The sequence below is a fragment of the Psittacula echo genome, assembly GCF_963264785.1.
Source record: "Psittacula echo genome assembly, chromosome: 4".
Classification (NCBI taxonomy): Eukaryota; Metazoa; Chordata; class Aves; order Psittaciformes; family Psittacidae; genus Psittacula; species Psittacula echo.
In genome coordinates, this window is record NC_137738.1 from 66493446 (window position 1) to 66515120 (window position 21675).

Here is a 21675-nt window from a genome sequence, read left to right on the forward strand (position 1 = left end):
GGAAACAGTTTAGAAGAATTTGCTTTCCTGAAATGCATGTTCCATCTGACTGCTGAGTAAGCTTATTTTATTCCCTCAAAGCTGTGTTGAAGCCCGAGTAGGAAGAGAATGTGTGTGTGGGGAAAACAGATACTAATAAGGAAACAGACTTCCTTAAGGTCTTAAGTTGGGGCTTCAAATTGATGAGCACTTACCAAAGTTGCCAGACATTGCCAAAAGGCCTACCCAGTTCATTACCCAGCCAGATCACTGCTGTGTTCCAGGTATTTCAAAGAGGTGGTGTCAACATCTTGAAAAAGATAAAACTTATTCCTTGAAAATGTTTTCCAAAATATATGTAATCAACTGTATTTATCAGTTGATTAACAGCTTCTTACCTGAGAAATAGGTGTGGTCACTCATATAACATATTATTGTAGTTTATGATTAAACATATAAGTGCTTTTAGACTAGTATTTGTGAATACAAAGGAAATTTAACCCATTTATTTCCTCACCTGGGAGAAAAGGTGAAGAACTGTCATTGCTTCTGTCTGATATAGTCAGCCTGCTTCTTTCTTGGAACTAACCACCACCAGAGAATCTGAAAAATGTTGGTTGTAATTAACAGTCATGTGGGACTTGTTTGAAGGAAGCATCAGGTGTCTAGAGCAAGTGCTACTGTAGTAAGTATTTCCTAGAGGGATGCCAGCCAATGAATGGCTGTGAGAAACACTGCTCAGTACATCGCCTGAGGAGACTACTGATTTATGAAAGCTCAAATCTCTCTTCAGTTGCTGTCAGCAGGTCAGGCAATATGGTCTGTATGCCGCTGCTGTATAGTAGAGTGAGGCAAAGCTGAGCAGGTGTATAACTGAGATGGTTCGCTGTATGCCAAAACCATTCTGTGGATTAAAGACTGCTTTGCTGGTTATGGGTCTTTGAGATGTAGGCAGCGAGGAGATTGTTCTGCTCTTTGTAACTGATTAATATGCCTGTTAGGTAAGAACTGAATTTCCTTTTACCAGGTTAGAGTTGCTACATTCATGCAAAATAATGTACAGTTAAGGTGCATTCTGCAATTTTAAGTTGTATCCATTCATGCTTGTTCTAGAAGGCCTGATGCTCCCCAGTTTTGTTTTAGCTTGGCTACAGTATCAGGGCATTGCTAGTTATTCCTGAGTCTCTGAACTGGCTTTCCTAAATATTTTAAATTTGCAATTTTTATGCTCTTAATGTTAAGCATGAATGTTGCTGTTGGGGACTGTTTTTTTATTTTAGTTTGTAGAGAGGATATTTATAGTTTTAGATGCAAAAACCTGAAAACTATTTTTAAGACGCGTGGCTCTACTTTGTAATGTGATTAACTTTCACCAGTTTTTGTCTTTTTTTTTTTTTTTTTTTTTTCCTGCCATTAATAGCATTGCATCCCAGGTCTTTCAGATTACTTCTCTCAAAAAAGTCTGAAGAAAACAGGTTGACCTTGTGCAGTTCTGAGAGCTCCTTCAGCTGGACATAGTGGAACAATGATGAGAGAAATTATTTCATTCTGAAATTCTTAGTGGAAGATGGTATACAAGATCTGTCCCTCTCAGAGCCAAGACCTGGGTCTTCAGCAGCATCAGGAAAGAGATTCTATTGTAACACCCAGAAGTTGAAATACTATGCCATTCTCAGTATGTGAATTGCTTATTCAAGCTGGAGCAGGGAGTGTGTGTGTGTATAAGAACATTATTGCCTTTCTAGATTCATTTGTATGCTCACTAATCAGGATGACTCTATGCTGTTTAAAATATAAATGTTTTTGAGCCTATTTCCGGTGTACAGGAGGATATGGTTTGGGAATTTAGCTTTCTGCAGCCAGATGGATTATAGTGTTGCTAAGGAAACGGACTATAAATGAAGTGGCAGCTGAGTGTCCCTAGAACATCAGACTGCTTGAAGCTGGTATTTTAAACTCATTTAGGTGGGTAGATAAATTGATGATGTGGTGAGAAGTTAATTTCCTCTATTTTATGGTTTGTTAATTTTCATTGCTTTGTTAGTATTTACAGAGGATACCTTCACTTCCCACTCGTACCACCTGATGTGTGGCTCACTGAACAAAAATTTGCAGTTAAAATTAGAAAATGGACAAAAGCTGTACAGTAAAACAGATCCTAAAATAATCATTAAAACTACTGCTCTGTGCATAGATAGTGTAACAGAGACCTGGCAGCAGTATGGTCCTGAAAAACTGGGGCTAGGAAGGCAGCTGAGATTCTTCAAACTACATGGGAAAGAATAGAGCTTCTACAGACCTGGTAAAGTTACAGATTTTGGACTTCAGGTATAAGCTGCTTAAAATAGGTTATACCTATTTGATTTACATATATGAAGTAGCAAGTAAATTGAACTGTGTTTTTGAGAGTTGCTCTGCTAAAGAAGAGATCTTGTCTCTTTTTTCTAATGCTTTTTGCTAAAAATGCAGCAGGTTTCTGATCCAGGATTACTGACTGATAGAGCAGGGGTTTTTTTTTTATTTTCCTTTTTTATCCACTTCCCCTTCCCCCCCTCCCCGAGGAGGGCAAGCATAGCTCAGTCATTCTAGCTGAGCATGAGGCTATAGGAATAAAGACTTAGCTGAACCCAAAAGACAGAGAGCAACCGTTGCTGTTGATCAGGTGGGCTGATTGGACAAGGAGAAGGCAGGAAGAGTTCTGAAATAGCCTGAAATACCTGCAGACTTCAGCCTTGTAAAAGCATATAAGTAGGATGTGGATCCTCCCCATCCCGTTTACCAAGGTCTTCAGTATGAGAGTTCAAGTAACGTGCCTATTTCACATTGCTTGCTTTACTTTTAAGTGCTTTATGTTCCTGCAGTTAAAGTCCCTTCTTTGAAGCCTGATGGCCTTCGAAACTGAAATACTAGAGAAAGTAATGGTGTCCGTGTTCTCAGCATTGTGTGAGCTGTGGTTTAAGGTAAAAGGAATGACTAGACTGTATCTAGAAAAGATATATTTAGAGTTGCACCCACTTCCAAAAAAAACCTGATGATAACAAGTGGATGGATAATGAAGGGCAACACAAAAAACTAATGTGGGAGTCTGTTTTGAACGTGTATCCCATGCATATAAGGGAGTAAATTCAAACATACAGGCAAATGGTTAGAACTTTATTCAGATGTATGTGCACACCTACTCAAAATGAGACTGATGTGGAGTGGATATGCATGAGTTTCACAGGCTATGTTTGCCTAAGAAGAAAAGGAATAAAGGTGGGCTGGGAGGACAACATGTTTGAGTCTGTAAAGCTTCAGAAATTTGCCCTAGCTACTTCTGTAATAAAACCGAGATCTGGAGTGGTCTTTGTAAGACTGCAAATGGTAAGAACATGCCACGCAAATACAGTTTATGAGCTAAATATGAAATAGAAAGCCAAGGAGGAATTTAAAGTACATATAGGTGGTTGGTAGAATTGCCATTCTATGTTTTCTGAATTGAAATGAAACTATTTTCAGTAAAATACATTCTGGAAAATGAGTCATTGTTCCAGCAGTGTTAAACCTCTTCAGCGTGCAGTGTTTAAACTGTTATTTAGAATACATTGGAGAGAACTGTTTCTGGTCTTTTCAAGCCAGGTAGGCAACACATTGTGGAGATGGCATTAAGTGCACCATAACTTTTCCCTCCGTGTTTGTCATATGACTGGATTTAATGCATTGATGTGAGTACTGTCAATCTACATATGGAGCAGGATCTGCCATTGTCTTATCACTGGAAACAGTAGCAAAGAGCAGACTACAGCTGTCACAGCATGTAAATCATGACTTTTCCTTTTAATTGCCCCTTCAGGATTGAGACTTTAATTGTTATGGTGGCTGTTTACTCCCTGAAGGCTGCTTTGCATCTTTCTTAAAAGTTTCTTTCTCATCTTCTGACAAATCGTGTGCGTGTTGTGTGGTGGAAGGGGCTGTAGCACCAATGAGAAAGCTGGCAACAAAGAGGAAGCTGTAGGTCAGATTAACTGTTGCTGCAAAGTGCCTATAGGAAAGGGACAGTAGGAAGAAGACTGCAAGACTGATGAAAATGTTCTGAGGGGTTAATTGTGGCTCTTTTACTGTTGATTGAACTTGAATGAGAAGTATTTTGAGGGAACTAAAGTAAATGTACTGTACTGTAGCCACGTGTGCTGGAGCAAGTCTTTTTAAAGTGAATCTTCTTTGTGTAAACAAAATAATGATGTATAAACAAATAGCTTTGGCTTTTATTGCAGAGATTTTTTAGAAATATGTTATATTCAACAAGATTTTAAATGGAAAAAGTGTTAATTATTTGATAGGCAAAAAGTTCTCTAGAATTTCTTTTCAGCAGCTATATGAGTGTAAAGGAGCTGATACCAGAAGCTTGGCTATTACATCTGGAGAAGGAAAGTGGTTTTGATAGAAATAAAGAGAAAATAATCAGAAGATAAGGCGAAAATATTTAACTTTAAATGAGTCCCAAAGACAGGCAGAAAAATTATATTTTTATGGACAGTCATAATACCTTCTGTAATATCCTGACACTGAATGCATTAAAATGACCTGCAAACCTTCCTCAGTAGTTTAAAATACTTTTTTTTTTTTTTCCTTTTTTTTTCTGTGTAGAAATACATCTCTTCTGATTTCATATGTGGTCTTTTTGATGTATTGTACTCAATGTTAATTTTAACAGTTTTGGAATTTATAAAGTGATTTATAGAAAGTACGAAGGCAAGAGTTTCATTTTTCTGATCTGTAGGGTGGATGTCGTTACACTTGTTTTCCTATAAATCTTGACCATAACTTGTTATTAACTTTTCTCTGTCTTATACGAAAATTATACAAATCTTGGTATGAATTTTTCAGCAGTTGCTGAGTAGTTGTAATTGAATTAGAAATTATGTTGTATTTATTATTCTGTTTAGAGTTATCCTGCATGCAAGATGCTAAATTCCATACAGTATTTTCACACGATCAGTTTCATATTGAAATTGAGACAAAGTAAACTTCTCTCTAACTGAAGAAACACTTTGATGTATTTTTCAAAAAGGTTTAATTGAGCATACTTAAAGAGCTTTCAGTTAAGTGGGGAGATACGGTCTTGAGCTACCAAAGTGGAAGGCAGCATGAGTTAATGGGTGACTTCTTCCTGGTAAGGTAATGTGCTTTCAAAATAACCAGATTGATTCATTTTAATATTTTGGCTTGTAAGTTTAATTCTAGTCTGTTTGTGATGGGTGTCCTAAGCCCTGCCTGTCATGTCTGTGCAGAAATTGTTCATGCTAGTATTGCATTGAATCTGAACTTATGTGATATGTAATCTCACCCTGAGAGTTGTCCAAATGGTAACTCTCATTTTAACTGTCTTTTTTAATGTTTGGTATGAGTAGATTTCTAACTAGAATTGTTTCTCAGAAACAATTGCTATCTTGAAAGTGTTATTCTAGTTGGCTGGCATGACAGAAAAATCATTCTGAAGTTATTACAACAATTAGATAACATGGATAACTACTAAGAAGTAGTTAGTTTATTTAGTCTCTGTTTCTATGTTATGAAAAATAAGTTGCTATTATAATATGTAGCTGATTTAAAATAGACTAATTTAGACTAATAACGAAGTACGCTGTAACTGGGAAAAAAATCAAAGGAATGCAAATGACTGTTAGATGATTTTGTTGCATTAAGCATTTTATGTTTGGTTTTGGCTGAATACAGATGCTACTAAATATCAAAAATATATGCACGCATGCACATATGCATCCACATACATAACACGTTCCTGTGTGTATATACATGCATATATATGTATAAAAAAAGTGTATAGTATAACAACATAAATATACATATAAACTGAATTTATGTTTAGTTCTCAGCTAAATCTTACCGTTGCAGCCTTTAAGTACTTTCAGACCAGAATTCTGCAAGTAGTCACCTCATTTAACTTGCTAGCAGCATCTCTTCTCTCTGCACCAAGTGCCGAGAAGTAAGATCTGTAACATCTATATTACAGCAGCAAGACTCAGGCATCATCAGAATTTGGCTGTAGCATGAGCTGAATCCTTGTGGGAAAAGCAGAATCAGGGTGGATTGCTTTGCTTTGGGAACTAAACCAAACCACAGGAGCCTGTTGTGGGCAGCACACTGTGTGAAAAGAGTACAGATTCAGTCATCCTAATCACTTTTCCATTAGCATCCCTGCATCATTTCATAAAAAGATGAATTTTTGTTAAAATCAATTTTGTTTCAAAAAACAGGTATGTTTTTGTGAAAGAGACAGCTTAATGAATTCCATCAATGTAGAATGCTGTTGATGATGGGATTGCCATTTTTACAGATGAATTTTATGAAGCCTTGCATTTTGGAGGAAGGTAGCGTGCTAACAGCCGTTGTTAGAAGTGCAACTAGTAAGAAAAATCTGTCTTTCTCTGTTCTTAGCAGAAAATAGTGTGTCTGGTGTACTGGAACACTACAACAGAGGCAGGAGTGATGTAATATGAGGAGCCTTTGGATCTTCCTTATGGCGTATGACAGTGGAACATCTTAACAGAACTCAGTCTTCTGGTCAGGGAATATACTGGAGAAGTTGCGCTAGTTGAAAAGCCAGAATAGCCTTAGGATAACTCTGCTAAAACTTTCTGACTTGAAACAGGCTTTTTTACTTGCCTGTTATCTTCTTCTTATAGACTGACTTTTTGGTGAAGAAAGGAAGCTGTCAGTATTTCAGTTTATTTTTGCCCATATTTTGACTTAATATCCCAAAAAAATGCTAAGAAAGCGTGCTAAAAATAGGCCATTGACTAGTTACGACTAGACGTAGAGAACTGTTGGTAAAGTACATGTCAGAAGTTTGAAAATCAGTGGCATACTGAAAACGTCATAATTTTCAAGACCTTCTCTTGCCTTTTACTAAGTCTTTAGTGTAATGTGAATGCTTGTGGGAAACATTTTAAAGTTTAATGGTGTATATGATCTCTGTGATTTTTAGTTTCACTCTTTCAGTTAGTTGGAAGTGACAATTCCTGGTTTGAAATAGACTTAATAAGAAGAAAATTCCTCTATCATCAGTAATTACAAGTTTTGCACCATTCTTGCTTATGGCACAGCACTGTCTTGATGTAAATACCTTTTAGTATATAAAAGCCAAATCTAGATCTTATGGTTTGATATGTGTACACCAGCATCTCAGAGCTTCAGATGAGAAATGTGACGCTTCTAAATTTGCTTGTTAGAGTCTGCTTTAGTCTAGAACGATGCTTCTGCTTTGCAACTGGGGAGCTGGGTTCAGGAAGGAGTGAATGAGGAAGAGGTCCGTACTGCCCATTCAGTAGCTCTGCCAGCTCTAAATGGTGGTAGCATCAAGGTTGTAATTCCACAAGTAGAGTTCTTTGCAGGTAGCAGGAATCCTTGCATTCATAATTTCATTGTAGGATCATGAAGAGTTACAGAGCTTCCCCTCTCTGTTCTTAGAAAAAAGCCTAACTAATCATTTATAATGGGAAGGAAAAAGGAATGTTCTTTGGAAACAGTGTTAACCGCTGGTTGCCAAGAGAAAACTACGCTAAGCAACCTTACCCAGTTGAGAGGAAGGTCTGTAAGGTGTTCAAATTTAGTAACATTTTCCAGATTTACTTTGAAAGTCCTTTTATTTTTCCTTCTTGGAGGCTTGAAGTGAACGAACTCTCTAGTGTATGATAAAGTTTTGAATGCTTTTCTAAATTTATTTAAAAGATATTTTCTATAAACACTTAAGTAGAGAAAGTGAATGGTTCTTATCTTGGGGAATGTGCTTGTCTGGAGCAAAGACCTGAACAGCTTGTCAGCTCTCATGAGACCTCACTTGGAGTATTGTGTGCAGTTCTGGTGTCCTCAACATAAAAAGGACATGGAAGTGTTGGAACAAGTCCAGAGGAGGGCCACGAGGATGATCAGGGGACTGGAGCACCTCCCATATGGAGACAGGCTGAGAAAGTTGGGGCTGTTCAGCCTGGAGAAGAGAAGGCTGCGTGGAGACCTCATAGCAGCCTTCCAAGTATCTGAAGGGGGCCTACAAGGATGCTGGGGATGGACTCTTCATTAGGGACTGTAGTGACAGGACAAGGGGTAATGGGTTAAAACTTAAACAGGGGAAGTTTAGATTGGATCTAAGGAAGAAATTCTTTACTGAGAGGGTGGTGAGGCACTGGAATGGGTTGCCCAGGGAAGCTGTGAATGCTCCATCCTTGGCGGTGTTCAAGGCCAGGTTGGATGAGGCCTTGGGTGACATGGTTTAGTGTGAGGTGTCCCTGCCCATGGCAGGGGGGTTGGAACTAGATGATCTTAAGGTCCTTTCCAACCCTAACTATTCTATGATTCTATGATTCTGTATTTAATCTGTCTGAGTTCCTGGCAGAGTCTTCTGTCTGCTTGCAAAGCTGTTCGCTTCTTTGATACTTCAGGAGGCCTAAGAGGGAAGATTAACAGTTTATAATGCTTATCTCAGTAAAGAGGAAACAAACCATGTGGTGAAAATCTGTAATAGTCTAATGGGTACATTTTATTTTATACATAAATAAATCCTATTTTTCCTTCCCACCTTGTTCTGTGGAATAAATATAAGTATCAAATTGTTGTGCTAATGGAAAACGATTTGTACTAAAAGATAATCAGAAAAATCTTTCAGACACTGACTTCAGTTGTGGCCACAATTGTTGAATTATGGCTTCAGTTGTGAAAATGGGTTTATTCTGCAGAAAGCGGATTTCTCAGCAGGTGCCAGTCCAGCAGATCAGGCCTTATGTTTTGGGTGTTTGAGGTTGGGCTGAAGTTGATTGCAGATACAGAAATTCAGCACTCAAATGGTTGGAGGCACCAGGACATTATGAGTGATCTTAAAGTACTGTTAGTTTTTATTGCTTCCCATGTAAAAGGTCATTGTACACTCATTGGCTGGTTTGTCCTCCAACCCCTGTGTAGAGCATTTATATAGAAATTTGTTCCTGAAGGATCCTGACATCTTTTGCTCCACTGTGGAGGTGACTTACAGATGTTCTATTAGTGGCTTCTGCAAAAAATTAAAAGTTGTATGGCCTTTTAAAAACTAGCATGTGAATGTATGTGTGTCCCATGTATTTATCCTTTCGATTATTATATATAAATGATGTTTATAAATAAATCAGGTCACTGGGATCTTTTAGTGTGACATAAGCTCAGCTTTCAAGACTCGCTGAGATTTTCTGGCTTTCTTCTGAGAGTATATGGAAAAGCTACATTGAAAACTTATGTTCTCAGTTAAGAACAGGTATGTTGTGATAAAATATGCACCTTTTTACTCATGCTAGGTCCAGTTTACAGAAGTCATTTTACCTTGAGGCATAAGAGCTTTGTGCTGATCGATTGGTACAAGAGTATGTAGAGAAAGTGCTGAGATCCTGCATTGAAACTTTCATGGTTTATTCTTCTCTGTGCCTGTTCTCTTGCCCTTTGATTTTCTAATACTTTTATACTGATATCTTTATGCTGATAGCTTCTTTAAGATGTTCAGTAGCCACCTGTGTACTTAAATGACATTTTTTCTGAGAGGCTTTGGGTGTCTCAGGATCAGGATCCTAATGTTTTAAGGCTAAGCATGTGTTTTAACAGAGCAGGTAAGATTTATGGCAGCTAACTGTTGTGTGCTTGTCTATGAATTAAATAAATGCATCTGAATGAGATCTAAACAATGTTTTACTCCAGTCCTGGCAAATGTTAGTATTAAATGGTGAGATTCTTATGCTCCAGAGGCGAGATGGCTAAGGTCTTTTTGGCTTGATGAAACTTGAATGGCTTAGTCCTGCCTAAGTTCTATACCTTCTGCAGGAAAGGGGTGTGTTATCTGTCTTTTGTCAGGAGACACAGCACATGCCACCTCTCCCAGTAAAAATAGTTTTATTACAGCAAAAACTTTTGCAATTCTGATCTTGTCCTGCTTTGAGTGTAAATATGTCACCAACTTGTTTTCTTTTTTTTTTTTTTTTTTTTTTTTTTTTTACAGGTTATTTGGAAAGGGACTACTTTGCTGAACAGAGCAACTCAAGATGACTTGTGATTCCTGTTCTACATGGGAGTCTGTCTGGATTGGTATGTTGGGAGTTTTTTCTTATTTATCAAACTCACATGTAGTGATAGCATGTATAATCCCAAGGTCTACTTAAAATTTAGGAAGCTTTCAACTTGTATGTTAATAACTAGATGGAGACTATGAATTAAAAGAGTAAGTTTTCAGTAATGTTTTCAATGGTTACTGTTCTAGGTACTACAGCATTTAGTTAGCTCTTCAACATGAATATAGTTAATATGACCTTTGAACTAGTGAGAAAGAAGTCAGGGGAAATATTGTGACAGCACTAGAAATATAGAACTTTAGAAGTCCTTTCACATGATCTACAAATTGGGAACATGGTTTTTCCCAAGAGCTAAGAAAATATAATTATTCTTTATATTTTTGTATATTTGTGGTTTAGAATAGTCATGGTGATTCCCATGGCTGACATTTCTTGACAGTTAATGTCTATCTGAATTAAGGACAGGAAAAAATACCCTCAAGAGGGCAATTAGTTGTACTTAATGACCCAAAGCAGAGGTGGCTGTTTCCCACAATAATTTCCTGTAAAAATTGCCACAGTAGTGTATATAGAGTGGAAAAAAATTACAATTTCCTAAGTTAAACTAATTCCTCTTGTGAATAGTTTCATGGGTCATCTGCTCATGCAGTGTGGTTTATTAGTTTCAATTTAGGATATGTAAATAGGTATTAAAACTGCAAATTGCTAGTTCCTTTTAGAAGGAACAGTTAGGTGAGTAAAAGTGTTGTCCCTGCTGATTTGTGCTCTGACTCATTGCACTGGCTTTAGCAGAAGGGACTTCATTGCAATACATTCCTCCCTCTACTTAATGGCACAAGAAACAGTGCTTGATTCCTGTTGTGAGTGGAGTATGTCCTGGGGTGCTTTGTACAATAATAGGGTGTCAGAGTATGTACTTTAGTATTTTCTATCAACATGTAACTTTTTTTGAGAACAGAATAAGCCCATGGCCTTTGTGTTTGTTGCTGACTTTATCCCTTTTTCCCCTAAGAATATTTTTTAATGTTGGTTTGTTTGGGGTTTTTTATGCTGCCACAATTGTTTTTGCTAAAGTTTACCTTTGAAATAAAACCATTGATAGCAACTATAAAAATGCAGAAACTTCCCATTTACGACCACTTAAAACATCCCTGAGAAGTAAGAAAGATCACTGTACCATGCATTGCTAGCGTCAGGTTTTTTGAATAAGAATGATTTCTGTGTGGTGGACCAAATCTTGGTGCTGGGCAGTACTGAAAATATGCTCACTTTTAGGAGTTAAATCATTGAACATTTTGGCAGCTGTTCACAGCGTGTTGATCTGTATCAAACATAATTTATTATGGCACTGTTATGTTCCCTGTTTTGTCTATGCTGGACTTACTGGTTTTGACTGATGTTGGCTTTTCATGTAAGATCTAATCTTCCATTTCTGGTTGAGCATGCTATCCAGATTTTGAACGGAAACCTTTTAGCTTCAAAAGCTGTTAAAAACGGACACCATAGTTCTAGCAATAATTATATTTGATGAATGAAATTTGTGTGTTATTTAGCTTTAAGTGTGTACTTCATTGAAATAATTGTGTCTATTATGTTCCATAAAAAGAAAGTTGCATATGAGTGGGAACCTTGCTTGAGAGAAAATGTGCATACCCAGTAATTTTCAGGACTGAAATGGAAAAAAGTGATTGTGTGAAGCTTTTTTGCATCTGAAAAGAATCAGTGCGAGTACATGTTCCAAAAGTGAGAATGCTGTGACAAAAAGGTATCTTCTTCTTGCTTGAGTACTTTGACCATCAGTAAGCTTACCCATTTAAACTACTAAAGCATGGTTGTCTTTTACAAGCTATGTGATTACCATTCAGCAGTGACTCTGGCTTTGAAATGACAGGATCTGTCTTTCTCAAACAGCAAGTGAGGACTGAAATGAAAAGAAAAAAAAAGAAAAAATTTATATGTGACTGCTACAGAAGTCTTGAATTTGTCAGCTGAATTGCCAGTCACTTTTGTGAAGGATGATAGCTAAGAAAAAGCGTTACTAAGTTGCTTGCAAGGTTAGATAAGTGTAGCTCCAACACACAATTTGAGCATGCAGATTCAGTACGCGGTGCACAGAGAGATTTCATACCTCAGAGTGATAAACAGAGTAATAGAGAGAAGGGTGCTGCTGGAAAACCGTCAGGAAGCAGTGAGCACAGGAGCAACACTCAAGAGTTTCTTTCTACCCGGGATCCAAAGCCTGCAGTTCTCTTGTTAGATTAGATGTCTTTATAACAGCTGATCACCCCTCACTCTTCTGTTCCTTCTTGAAAAGAAGATAGGGCTGATGACTTATGCAGCAGTCAAATGGCTAACACTTGCTTCCCAAATTTAAGCACTTGGCTAGGTCCAGGCAGCACCTTGCAAGAGTTCATTATCCTCCCCTTCTCTTAATGCTGTGCAGAAAAGCATAGAAGCTTCACACTGAGGGGGGAGAAAGCACAAAACAGGAGATAGCTATTTGTTTAGAGAGCTGGGGTAGTGAGACAACATGCATGAAATTATTTTTCTTAGTCACTTTTTCTGGATTTGTTAGGAATAGTCTATAGACACTTGAGAGGCCCTTTTACTTTGCTATATACTGGATGTTCCTGGCTTGAGAAATGCAGGGTAGCAGAATCTTTTTTACTAAATAAAGGGTGCAAAACACTTTTGCTCTTCCGGTCTGGTTCCTTGTGTTTAGAAGGACAATTTGTGATAGAGCTGTATTTTCTAAAACTTTGTGGGTTTTTTTTTTTGTTTTTGTTTTTGTTTTTTTTTTTTTGTTTTTGTTTTTGTTTTTTTTTTGTTTTTTTTTGTTTTTTTTTGTTTTTTTTTTTGTGTTTTTTTTTTTTTTTATCTTGGAACACTGGAACATTTGCAGTTGTTTTTGGGGTTGTGTGGGGGTGGTTTTTTGTTTTGGTTTTTTTTTTTTTTTCTTTTTGTTGGGGGGGGCGTTTGGGTGGGATTGTGGGGTTTTTTGTTTGATTTTTGTGGTATTTTTTTTGTTTGTTTGTTTGTTTTTTGTTCTCTTTTCCCTCTTTAGAGCTTTTATGATACGTGCTATCTTCTAAGGCTCTGTTGAACTTTATAATTCACAGTGCAGAGCTGCATGGCATAAATATGTTTAAAGAGATGAGCATACTGGAGAGAGCCCCATGAAGGGCTACAAAGATGATGAAGAGAATGGAACATCTCTTCTATGAGGAAAGCCTGAGAGAGTTGGGACTGTTTAGCTTGGAAAAGAGAAGACTCAGGGCGATGTTATCAATGTGTATAAATACCCATAGGGACAGTGCAAAGGGGACAGAGCCAGGCTCTTTTCAGTTATAACCAGTGATAGAACCAGAGGCAATGGACACAAACTGAAACACAGGAGGTTTGTCCTAAGTATCAGGAAAGCTTTTCTATTGTGAGTGTGACTGAGCACAGGCCCAAGTTGCCTAGACAGGTTGTAGAGTTTTTGTCCTTTGAGATAATCAGAAGCTGTCTGGACATGGTCCTGGGCAACTGACTCTGGGAGGCCATGATGGAACAGTGGGGTGGGACAAGATGACCTGCAGAGGACTCGTTCAACCTCAATCACTCTGGGATTTTGTGATTCCTTTGGCTTTCCTATTCTCGTAAAGGCAACAATAGTTCGTTTCCCTGTGCCACTAATAATTCTGTAGACGTCTATGATACCTTTTTTCAGTCACTTTTGAATAGACATCAGGTGGAGCAGAACTGAACACAGTACTGAGGATGAGATGTGACATAGAAGTGTATTGTAGCAGGTACTGCATATAAATATACAGTGTATGTAGGTAGCTCCTGCTTTTTGTCTCTGTTTCTTTGCTAACAAATCTGAACACTTACATGATGTTTTCATAGACTATCAAAACTTGAAGATCTGTCTGTCTTCTGGATGGTAATTATTGGCTTAGCATCTGTTACTGTGCCTATAACTTTTTTCTGTACATGCATAGCTTTACTTCTAGTAACACTGCATTTTATCTGGCAGTCTATCAGCTTGTCACTAACTATCATAAGATCCATCTGTACCTTTTTATAGTTGACCTTTGTTTTTATTAAATTGCTCTGAAAAACAGTTCATGTTCATCATCAGCAAATGTTGTGGTTTCATGTTTGCCTCTTCTCCCCTGTAGGCTGAAGAGTGTGAGCCCCAGTATACGTTATCTTTGTAGGATCATTCTGCTGACCTTTTTTCCACTGCAAAACTAACTGCTCCTTCTTTTGTTTCCTATTTTAAACTGATTATTGTCTGTGAGAGGGCTTTACATTTCTCTAGTGGCAGATTAGTTTCTTTCAGAACCTTGGTGGAAAGACCTTGTCAAAACCAATCTGAAATGCAAAACTTACCTTTGCTGGCTTATTGCTTGCAGAGCTCTAAAAGATACTGCCGCAGGGATCTAATTTTCTGTACTCCATGATTTTAAGTCCAGAATTATTTGTTGAATTTATGCTCTTTTGCAGTCACTGCAGAACGCTACAGCTTTCTTCCCTCTTCAGTGTTCTTGGCTTGTGGAATCGTAAACCTCGGAGGAACTTTGGGTGAGATTTTCATGTTCATTATTAAAATCCTTGCTTATTTATTCTGGAAAGCTGTGTTAACCTTTCTGCTGTTGGTTATGGATTTTATTCTAAAAAGTATGTTAAAGACAACTAATAAAGAAAGGTTTATAAAGACTGAAGAGATAAATTTTGGCTACTTTATATGCTTTAGCCTATAATTAGCATTAAGACTTTCTCTAGAAGAGTTACTGTAAAATTAAAATTAGAGGGACTGAATGGAGAGAAAAGGAAAATCTATACTAAAGTTGACAAAATTTGTCATTTTTGTGAAATGTCAACATACATAGCTTAGTATTCTCTTGCTGAGTTTAACAATCTTTGAAATATAATAGGATAAACAAGAAAATTATTACATTCCCTTCCATTCAAGCAGGAAGACCTCTAGAAAGTGGAATTTGTATTACTCTGTATCCTGGGTTCAGCTGGACAGTTATTTTTCTCCTTCCTAGTAGCTGGTGCAGTGCTGTGGTTTGGCTTTAGTCTGAGAACAATGCTGATAACACCACTGTTTTAGTTGTTGCTAAATAATGCTTACCCTAATCAAGGACTTTTCAGTCTTATGCTCTGCCAGTGAGGAGGGGCACAGGAAGCTGGGAGGAAGCAGAGACAGGATACCTGACTCAAACTAGCCAAAAGAGAATTCCATACCACAGCATGTCATGCCCAGTATATAAACTGGGGGGAGTTACCCAGAAAACCCAGATCGTTTCTTGGGTTGGGCTGGGTATCGGTCAGTGGGTGGTGAGCTATTGTATTGTGCATCACTTGTGTATTGGTTTGGTTTGGTTTTTTTTTTTTTTTTTTCCCCTTTTTAGTATTATATTATTTCACCTTGTTACTTCCCTTATAATTACTATTAGTAGTAGTAGTTTTATATTATACTTTAGTTACTGGACTGTTCTTATCTCAACCTACGGGGTTTACATTCGTTCAGTTCTCCCCCCTCTTCCCGCTCGGAGATGGTGAGGGGGTGGAAGAAAGGAAGGGAGTGAGTGGCTGCGTGGTGCTGAGTTACCAGCTGGGCTTAAACCACAACACTCTCGGTTTTCATGGAAGGTTTTGCAGAGGGAGGCTACAAGGGCAGCTTCTATGAGAAGCTGGTAGAAGCTTTCCTTATGTCTGATAGAGTCAATGCCAACTGGCTCCAAGGCAAACCCACTAGTGGCCAAGGCTGAGCCCATCAGTGATGGTGGTAGCAGCTTTGGGATCGCATAGTTAAGAAGGGGAAAAAGTTACTGTGCAGGAGCAATTGCAGATGGAGAGAGGAATGAGACTATGAGAGAAACAGCTCTGCAGACACCAAGGTCAGTGAAGGAGGGGAGGAAGTGCTCCAGGCACTGGAGCAGAGATACTCTTGCAGCATGTGGTGCAGACCGTGGTGAGGCAGGCTGTCCGCCTGCAGCCCATAGAGGTGCATGGTGGAGCAGATATTCACTTACAGCCTGTGGAAGACCCCACACCAGAGCAGATGGATGCCCCAAGAAGCTGTGATCCCATGGGAAACTCGTGCTGGAGCAGGCTCCTGGCCAGACCTGTGGCCCCACAGAGGAAGGAGCCCACACTGGGGCAGGTTTGCTGGCAGGACTTGTGACCCTATGGGGAGCCCATGCTGGAGCAATCTGTTCCTGAAGAACTGCACCTCATGGAAGAAGCCCACACTGGAGCAGGGGAAGAGTGTGAGAAGTCCTCTCCTCTGAGGAGGAAGGAGCAGCAGAAACAGTGTGTGATGAACTGACTGCAACCCTCATCCCTCTTCTCCCAATGCAGGAATAAAGTTTAGCACAGAAAGAAAGGAGGGTGTGTGTTTTAGGTTTTGTTGTTGTTTTTTTTTTTTCTCATTATCTTTCTCTGATTTTGATTGGTAACGAATTAATTTCCCTAGTCAAGTCCATTTTTTCTGTGATGGTAATTGGTGAGTGATATCTCCATTTCATTATCTCACCCCGTGAGCCGTTCCCTCTCATGTCCAGCTGAGGAGGGGGAGTGATAGAGCTGCTTTGGTGGAAGGGAACCTGGTGTCTATCCAGGGTCGACCCACCACAGACTCAATGATACTAGGATATTTATAATAATATCCTCTGATACCATTGAAAATTGCAAGAGAGAGGTTAATAATTTGTGTTGGAAAAAATGCAGAAGATGGTCTGGCCCTGGAAATCATCTAGTTGATAGGAGCTTGCAGGTAAGAAGGGAATAGCTTTTCTATGGAATGAAAGGAAGAGGTCATAGTGCTGCTGTTCCTTAATGAATTCTTGGCAGCAACCTGGACAGGCTTGCATTTGGATCACTGGAAGTCCAAACTGGGGACATAGGTTAGACTTTGTTGTCTTAAAGTTCATTTCTTTGTTGGTGAAGAACCCAGACCCTCCATAAATATGGGCCGGATTTGTGTTACCAGATACAAGCTTCTTGGTCACCATGTGCAGAGATGGAGAAGATAGATTGCCCTCTGAAGATGTTTATAATCCTCTTCTGACTAAACACACTAAGACAGCTTGAAAGTGACTGTTACAGTCATCCAGAATGAATGAGGTGAATTCCACTTTGTTTCTGGCTATGGGCATTGAATCTTTCTCGTTTCCTGCTTGATCAGGTGCCAGAGTACTCTGGGAACATTTAATTTAGTAGTCCAAGCAAGAAGAGAGGAAGTAGCACTGAAAAGGGGAAGCAATTCTTTTGCATTTTATTTGTCTCTAAGAACAGTGCATGTCATAATACAATAGATATAATAATAGTACAACAAGACAGTACACAAACTATAAAAGGAAATGTTTGATTGTATCAGCATAATGAGGAGGGAGGAAGTTCAGCAGAATGTCAAAGGATTAGATTTACAAGGAAAAAGAGTGTGCATGTGGTTAAATTATGCGGAATACCAAGATGAATCAACAAAGACATGTCTAGACCAGTGAAAGCAGGAAAGCTTGCTGCAGGGGGAAGGATTGTAGCAACTGAAGAATAGCTAGTTTCCTGCACCTTGATATGAGTCAGTAACTAAATGAAACAAATTGAGAAATACTTTAATCCTGTGGACAAATTATTTAATAATTAATAACAGATTAGGATGTTTTACATATTTTTCCTAAGGCATCTGCTGCAGCTGACTGACGTGGTACTAAAGATCCTGTATTATTTAGGATTTCTCGGATAGGTAGGCTTTTCCATGTTTACCAAACAGGCAGATAGGTGATACTGATATTATTTTAGCTGTTTGGAAATATTGAAGTTTCCAGCTGTAGGCAATTTCATAACAAAATCATGAATTTAGCTTAAAAATTATGAGATTTAAATAAAGATAATGATTTGATTTATTCTCTTCGTCAGTTAAGTTTGTTTTCAAACAAAGTTTTCCAGTCCTGGTTATGGTAGAAAAAAGTCAGTGAGTGAGAGTATTGTACAGTATCATCAAGACTACCAGAGCAGGATCTATAACAAAAAGGCCAAACACTGAGACTCCCATGACTTCTGCTTAAGTAAATTCTGTTGACCTGAAGTGTAAATATGTATAAAAGGATCCCTTTGTCATTAAGGAAAGCAGAACAGTTGTTTGGTTCCTATTGGTTTCAGTTTTCTTTAGATTTCTTTATCCAGATTGCTTTCCCTAGTACCATGACTCCTTGAATGAAGGTGTAACCTAGTTTTACATTCCCGTATGCAGTCCACTTTGCAATATTTATCCTGTTTCTCCATTCTTTTGCAGATGGAAATACTGACACAAATTTAAGAACTTTGATACTTTCAGACTTTGAATTTTGATTTGTTAAATGACCAGGAATAAGATACTGCCTGAACAAGATGAAATGCCTTGAAGACCTTTGGTTCTGCTTTCATTTCTCCTGAAGCAATGGTTTTCTCAGCAATGTTGACACTGGCCCACTCTGGGACCTCAAATGCTACTTTTATTGTTTATGAAAATGCCTATACGAATTTTACCACTCCACAGTTCTTGCTTCGTAGTGGCACAACACAGCCGTCGAGATACAGTTCAGGTGCCGTGCTCACCACCGAGAGAAGTACTTTTCTGGTAAATGCTACAGCTATCCTGCCATCACAAGAAGTTTTCAGGAGCTTGAGTTTGCCACTTCAGATCATTCTTTCTGCTGCTATGATATTTATCCTGTTGGTTTCTTTCCTTGGAAACTTTGTTGTTTGCCTAATGGTCTACCAGAAGGCAGCTATGAGATCTGCAATTAACATTCTCTTAGCAAGCCTGGCTTTTGCAGACATGCTACTGGCAGTGCTGAACATGCCTTTTGCTCTGATAACAATCATCACCACTCAGTGGATTTTTGGGGATATATTCTGCAGAGTTTCTGCCATGTTCTTCTGGCTTTTTGTCATAGAGGGGGTAGCCATTCTTCTTATTATTAGTATTGACCGATTTCTTATCATAGTTCAGAGGCAAGATAAACTGAACCCTTACCGTGCAAAGATTCTCATTGTGATTTCCTGGGCAGCATCTTTTGTTGTTGCTTTTCCTTTATCAGTAGGGAATCCGAATCTGCAGATACCCTCAAGAGCACCTCAGTGTGTCTTTGGCTACTCAACAAGCCCAGGTTACCGAGCCTACGTGATAGTTATCTTGATAATTTCTTTTTTTATTCCATTCCTGGTAATGCTGTATTCTTTTATGGGCATACTCAACACTGTCCGCCACAATGCAGTTCGTATCCATAGCCACCCTGATAGCATATGCCTCAGCCAGGCCAGCAAACTTGGTCTCATGAGCTTACAGAGACCTTTTCAGATGAATATTGATATGAGCTTTAAAACTCGTGCCTTCACAACCATCTTGATTTTGTTCCTTGTCTTCATAGTCTGTTGGGCGCCCTTCACCACTTACAGCCTTATAGCCACATTCAACAGCCACTTCTACTACAAGCACAACTTCTTTGAGATAAGCACTTGGCTCATTTGGCTCTGCTACCTCAAGTCTGCACTGAACCCACTGATATACTACTGGAGGATTAAGAAGTTTCATGATGCATGCTTGGACTTGATGCCCAAATACTTCAAGTTTTTGCCACAGCTACCTGGTCATACAAGACGGCGCATTCGACCGAGTGCCATCTATGTGTGTGGGGAGCATCGATCGGTAGTGTGAAGCTGCAGTTGTTTGAAAATGATTGTTATTTTCTGGGCTTATTTTTTTTAGGCTTTAGGTTGAATTTTGTTTTGTTTAATATGGCTTTTTCAGTGTGGCCATATATTATAACTTACTTAATTTTCCCAGTACTCTGTGCACTTTTGGGAGGTAAGATAGAGGGAGGGAAAGTGGTTAGTTATAGTTGGGTTTACTACCAGAATACAATGTAAACAAAATAACAAATGTTACCTCTATGATTCCATGGAAATCCATTCTTTTAAATGAAAAATACATTTGTAACATTTTGTCAGGTTTAGGCTTACTAGGCCTGCAGTTGCATCTAATTGTAGAGACTTTTTTTTTTTTTATATGCTGCTAAGATACAGTGTATTTAGTTAGTGTAATTTCTCTGAAAAATGTTGCTGCTGTCTGCCAATATATTGGAGCCAAAAAGTCTCATTAGATTACTCCTATTTAATTTTAACAATATTTCAGAAGTTTTCATGGTAACACTAGAAAACTTCTTCCTTTTTTTAATCTTTAATACTTCCATTAATATTTTTTGTGCACTTTACAAAATTTACTATAGGATTGGTTCATTGGAATATTTCGTTCTGTATTGAAAGGGTATTATTATCATTATTTGTTATATTGGTGAATTTCAATGAAAGACCAGTGTAAGCTCTAGGAGGGCAATTTATGTTGGTATAGCTACACCTACAGTCACAGATTCACTGTTTTTCTAACAACTGATCAAAAGTAACATGAACTGCTCAGTTATCAGGGGAGTCGGAAGGAAAAAATGGAGGAAGGAAAGGGAAAGAGAGGGATGAAAATACCATGGCCGGAGGTTTAGACTAACATAAAGTGTAGAAAAATAGAGTTCATGTGAAAATTATTGCAGGGGAAAGGGTGGTTGTAATTGTTACTTTAGGCTGTTACAAGCTATCTAAAACTGATGGTAAGCCTGAAAACCTATCTGAAATTGTGACTTTGTGCCTACAATTTACATTCTTGGTATAATGCTGTTTCTGCTTGGAGCTAATGTAAGGCTAGTTGCGCTCTGCACAGCTGAAGTCATGCTGTCAGGCATTCATTGGGATAGAATTAGAAATAGTAGGGTAAACCAGCAAATAGATAGCACATGAGTCATAGCTGAGACTAGGACTTAGTCTTCATAGTAATTACAAGGAAAAAAATCCTCAGCTTGTTTTCCAGTTTTAGACCGAAACCATAAACTGATAATCATAGAATGGCTTGTGTTGGAAGGGAACTTAAAGTTTATCTAGTTCCAACCCACCTGCCATGGGCAGAGACACCTTCCATAAGACCAGGTTGCTCTGTGCCCCATCTGACCTGGCCTTGAACACTTCCAGGGATGGAGCATCCATAACTTCTCTGGGCAACCTGTTACACCTCATGGTGAAGAATTTCTTCCTAATACCTGATCTATATCTACCCTCTTTCAGTTTAAAGCCATTATTCCTTCTAACAGTTGGCCAGCAGTGTATGCTCTGGATGCAAGTTGAATTCCCCATTTTCCCCCCATCCTACTTTACATTTTTTTTTTTATTGCCCCTTTTCCTCTATAATGTTATCTGCCTCAAGATTTTACTCTGCTGTTCTGCAATTACAGAGACGTGGTGGGACAGCTCACATGACTGGAATATAGTCATGGGGGGCTATGTCCTTTTCAGGAAAGACAGGCCAGCCAGGCGGGGTGGTGGGGTTGCTCTTTATGTGCGAGAGCAGCTGCAATGTACTGAGTTCTGTCCAGGGGCAGGGGACGAGCGAGTTGAGAGTCTGTGGGTGAGAATTAAGGGGCAGGCTGGCAGGGGCGATACTGTTGTGGGTGTCTGTTACAGGCCACCAGATCAGGGTGAGGAAGTTGACGAGGCCTTCTACAAGCAGCTGAGAGCAGCCTCACAGTCACAGGCC

At 38.7% G+C, this 21675-nt stretch overlaps 1 protein-coding gene across 1 annotated transcript; it reads left to right on the plus strand.

Moving 5' to 3' along the window:
- Nucleotides 1-18495: 18495 nt before the first annotated feature.
- On the plus strand, nucleotides 18496-20167 carry GPR63 (G protein-coupled receptor 63; the record flags this gene model as incomplete). Its single annotated transcript, XM_080615639.1, has 1 exon — nucleotides 18496-20167. The coding sequence occupies one exon, from the start codon at nucleotides 18496-18498 to the stop codon at nucleotides 19753-19755; it is 1260 nt and encodes a 419-aa protein (XP_080471765.1). The 3' UTR covers nucleotides 19756-20167.
- Between the last annotated feature and the right edge of the window lie 1508 nt (nucleotides 20168-21675).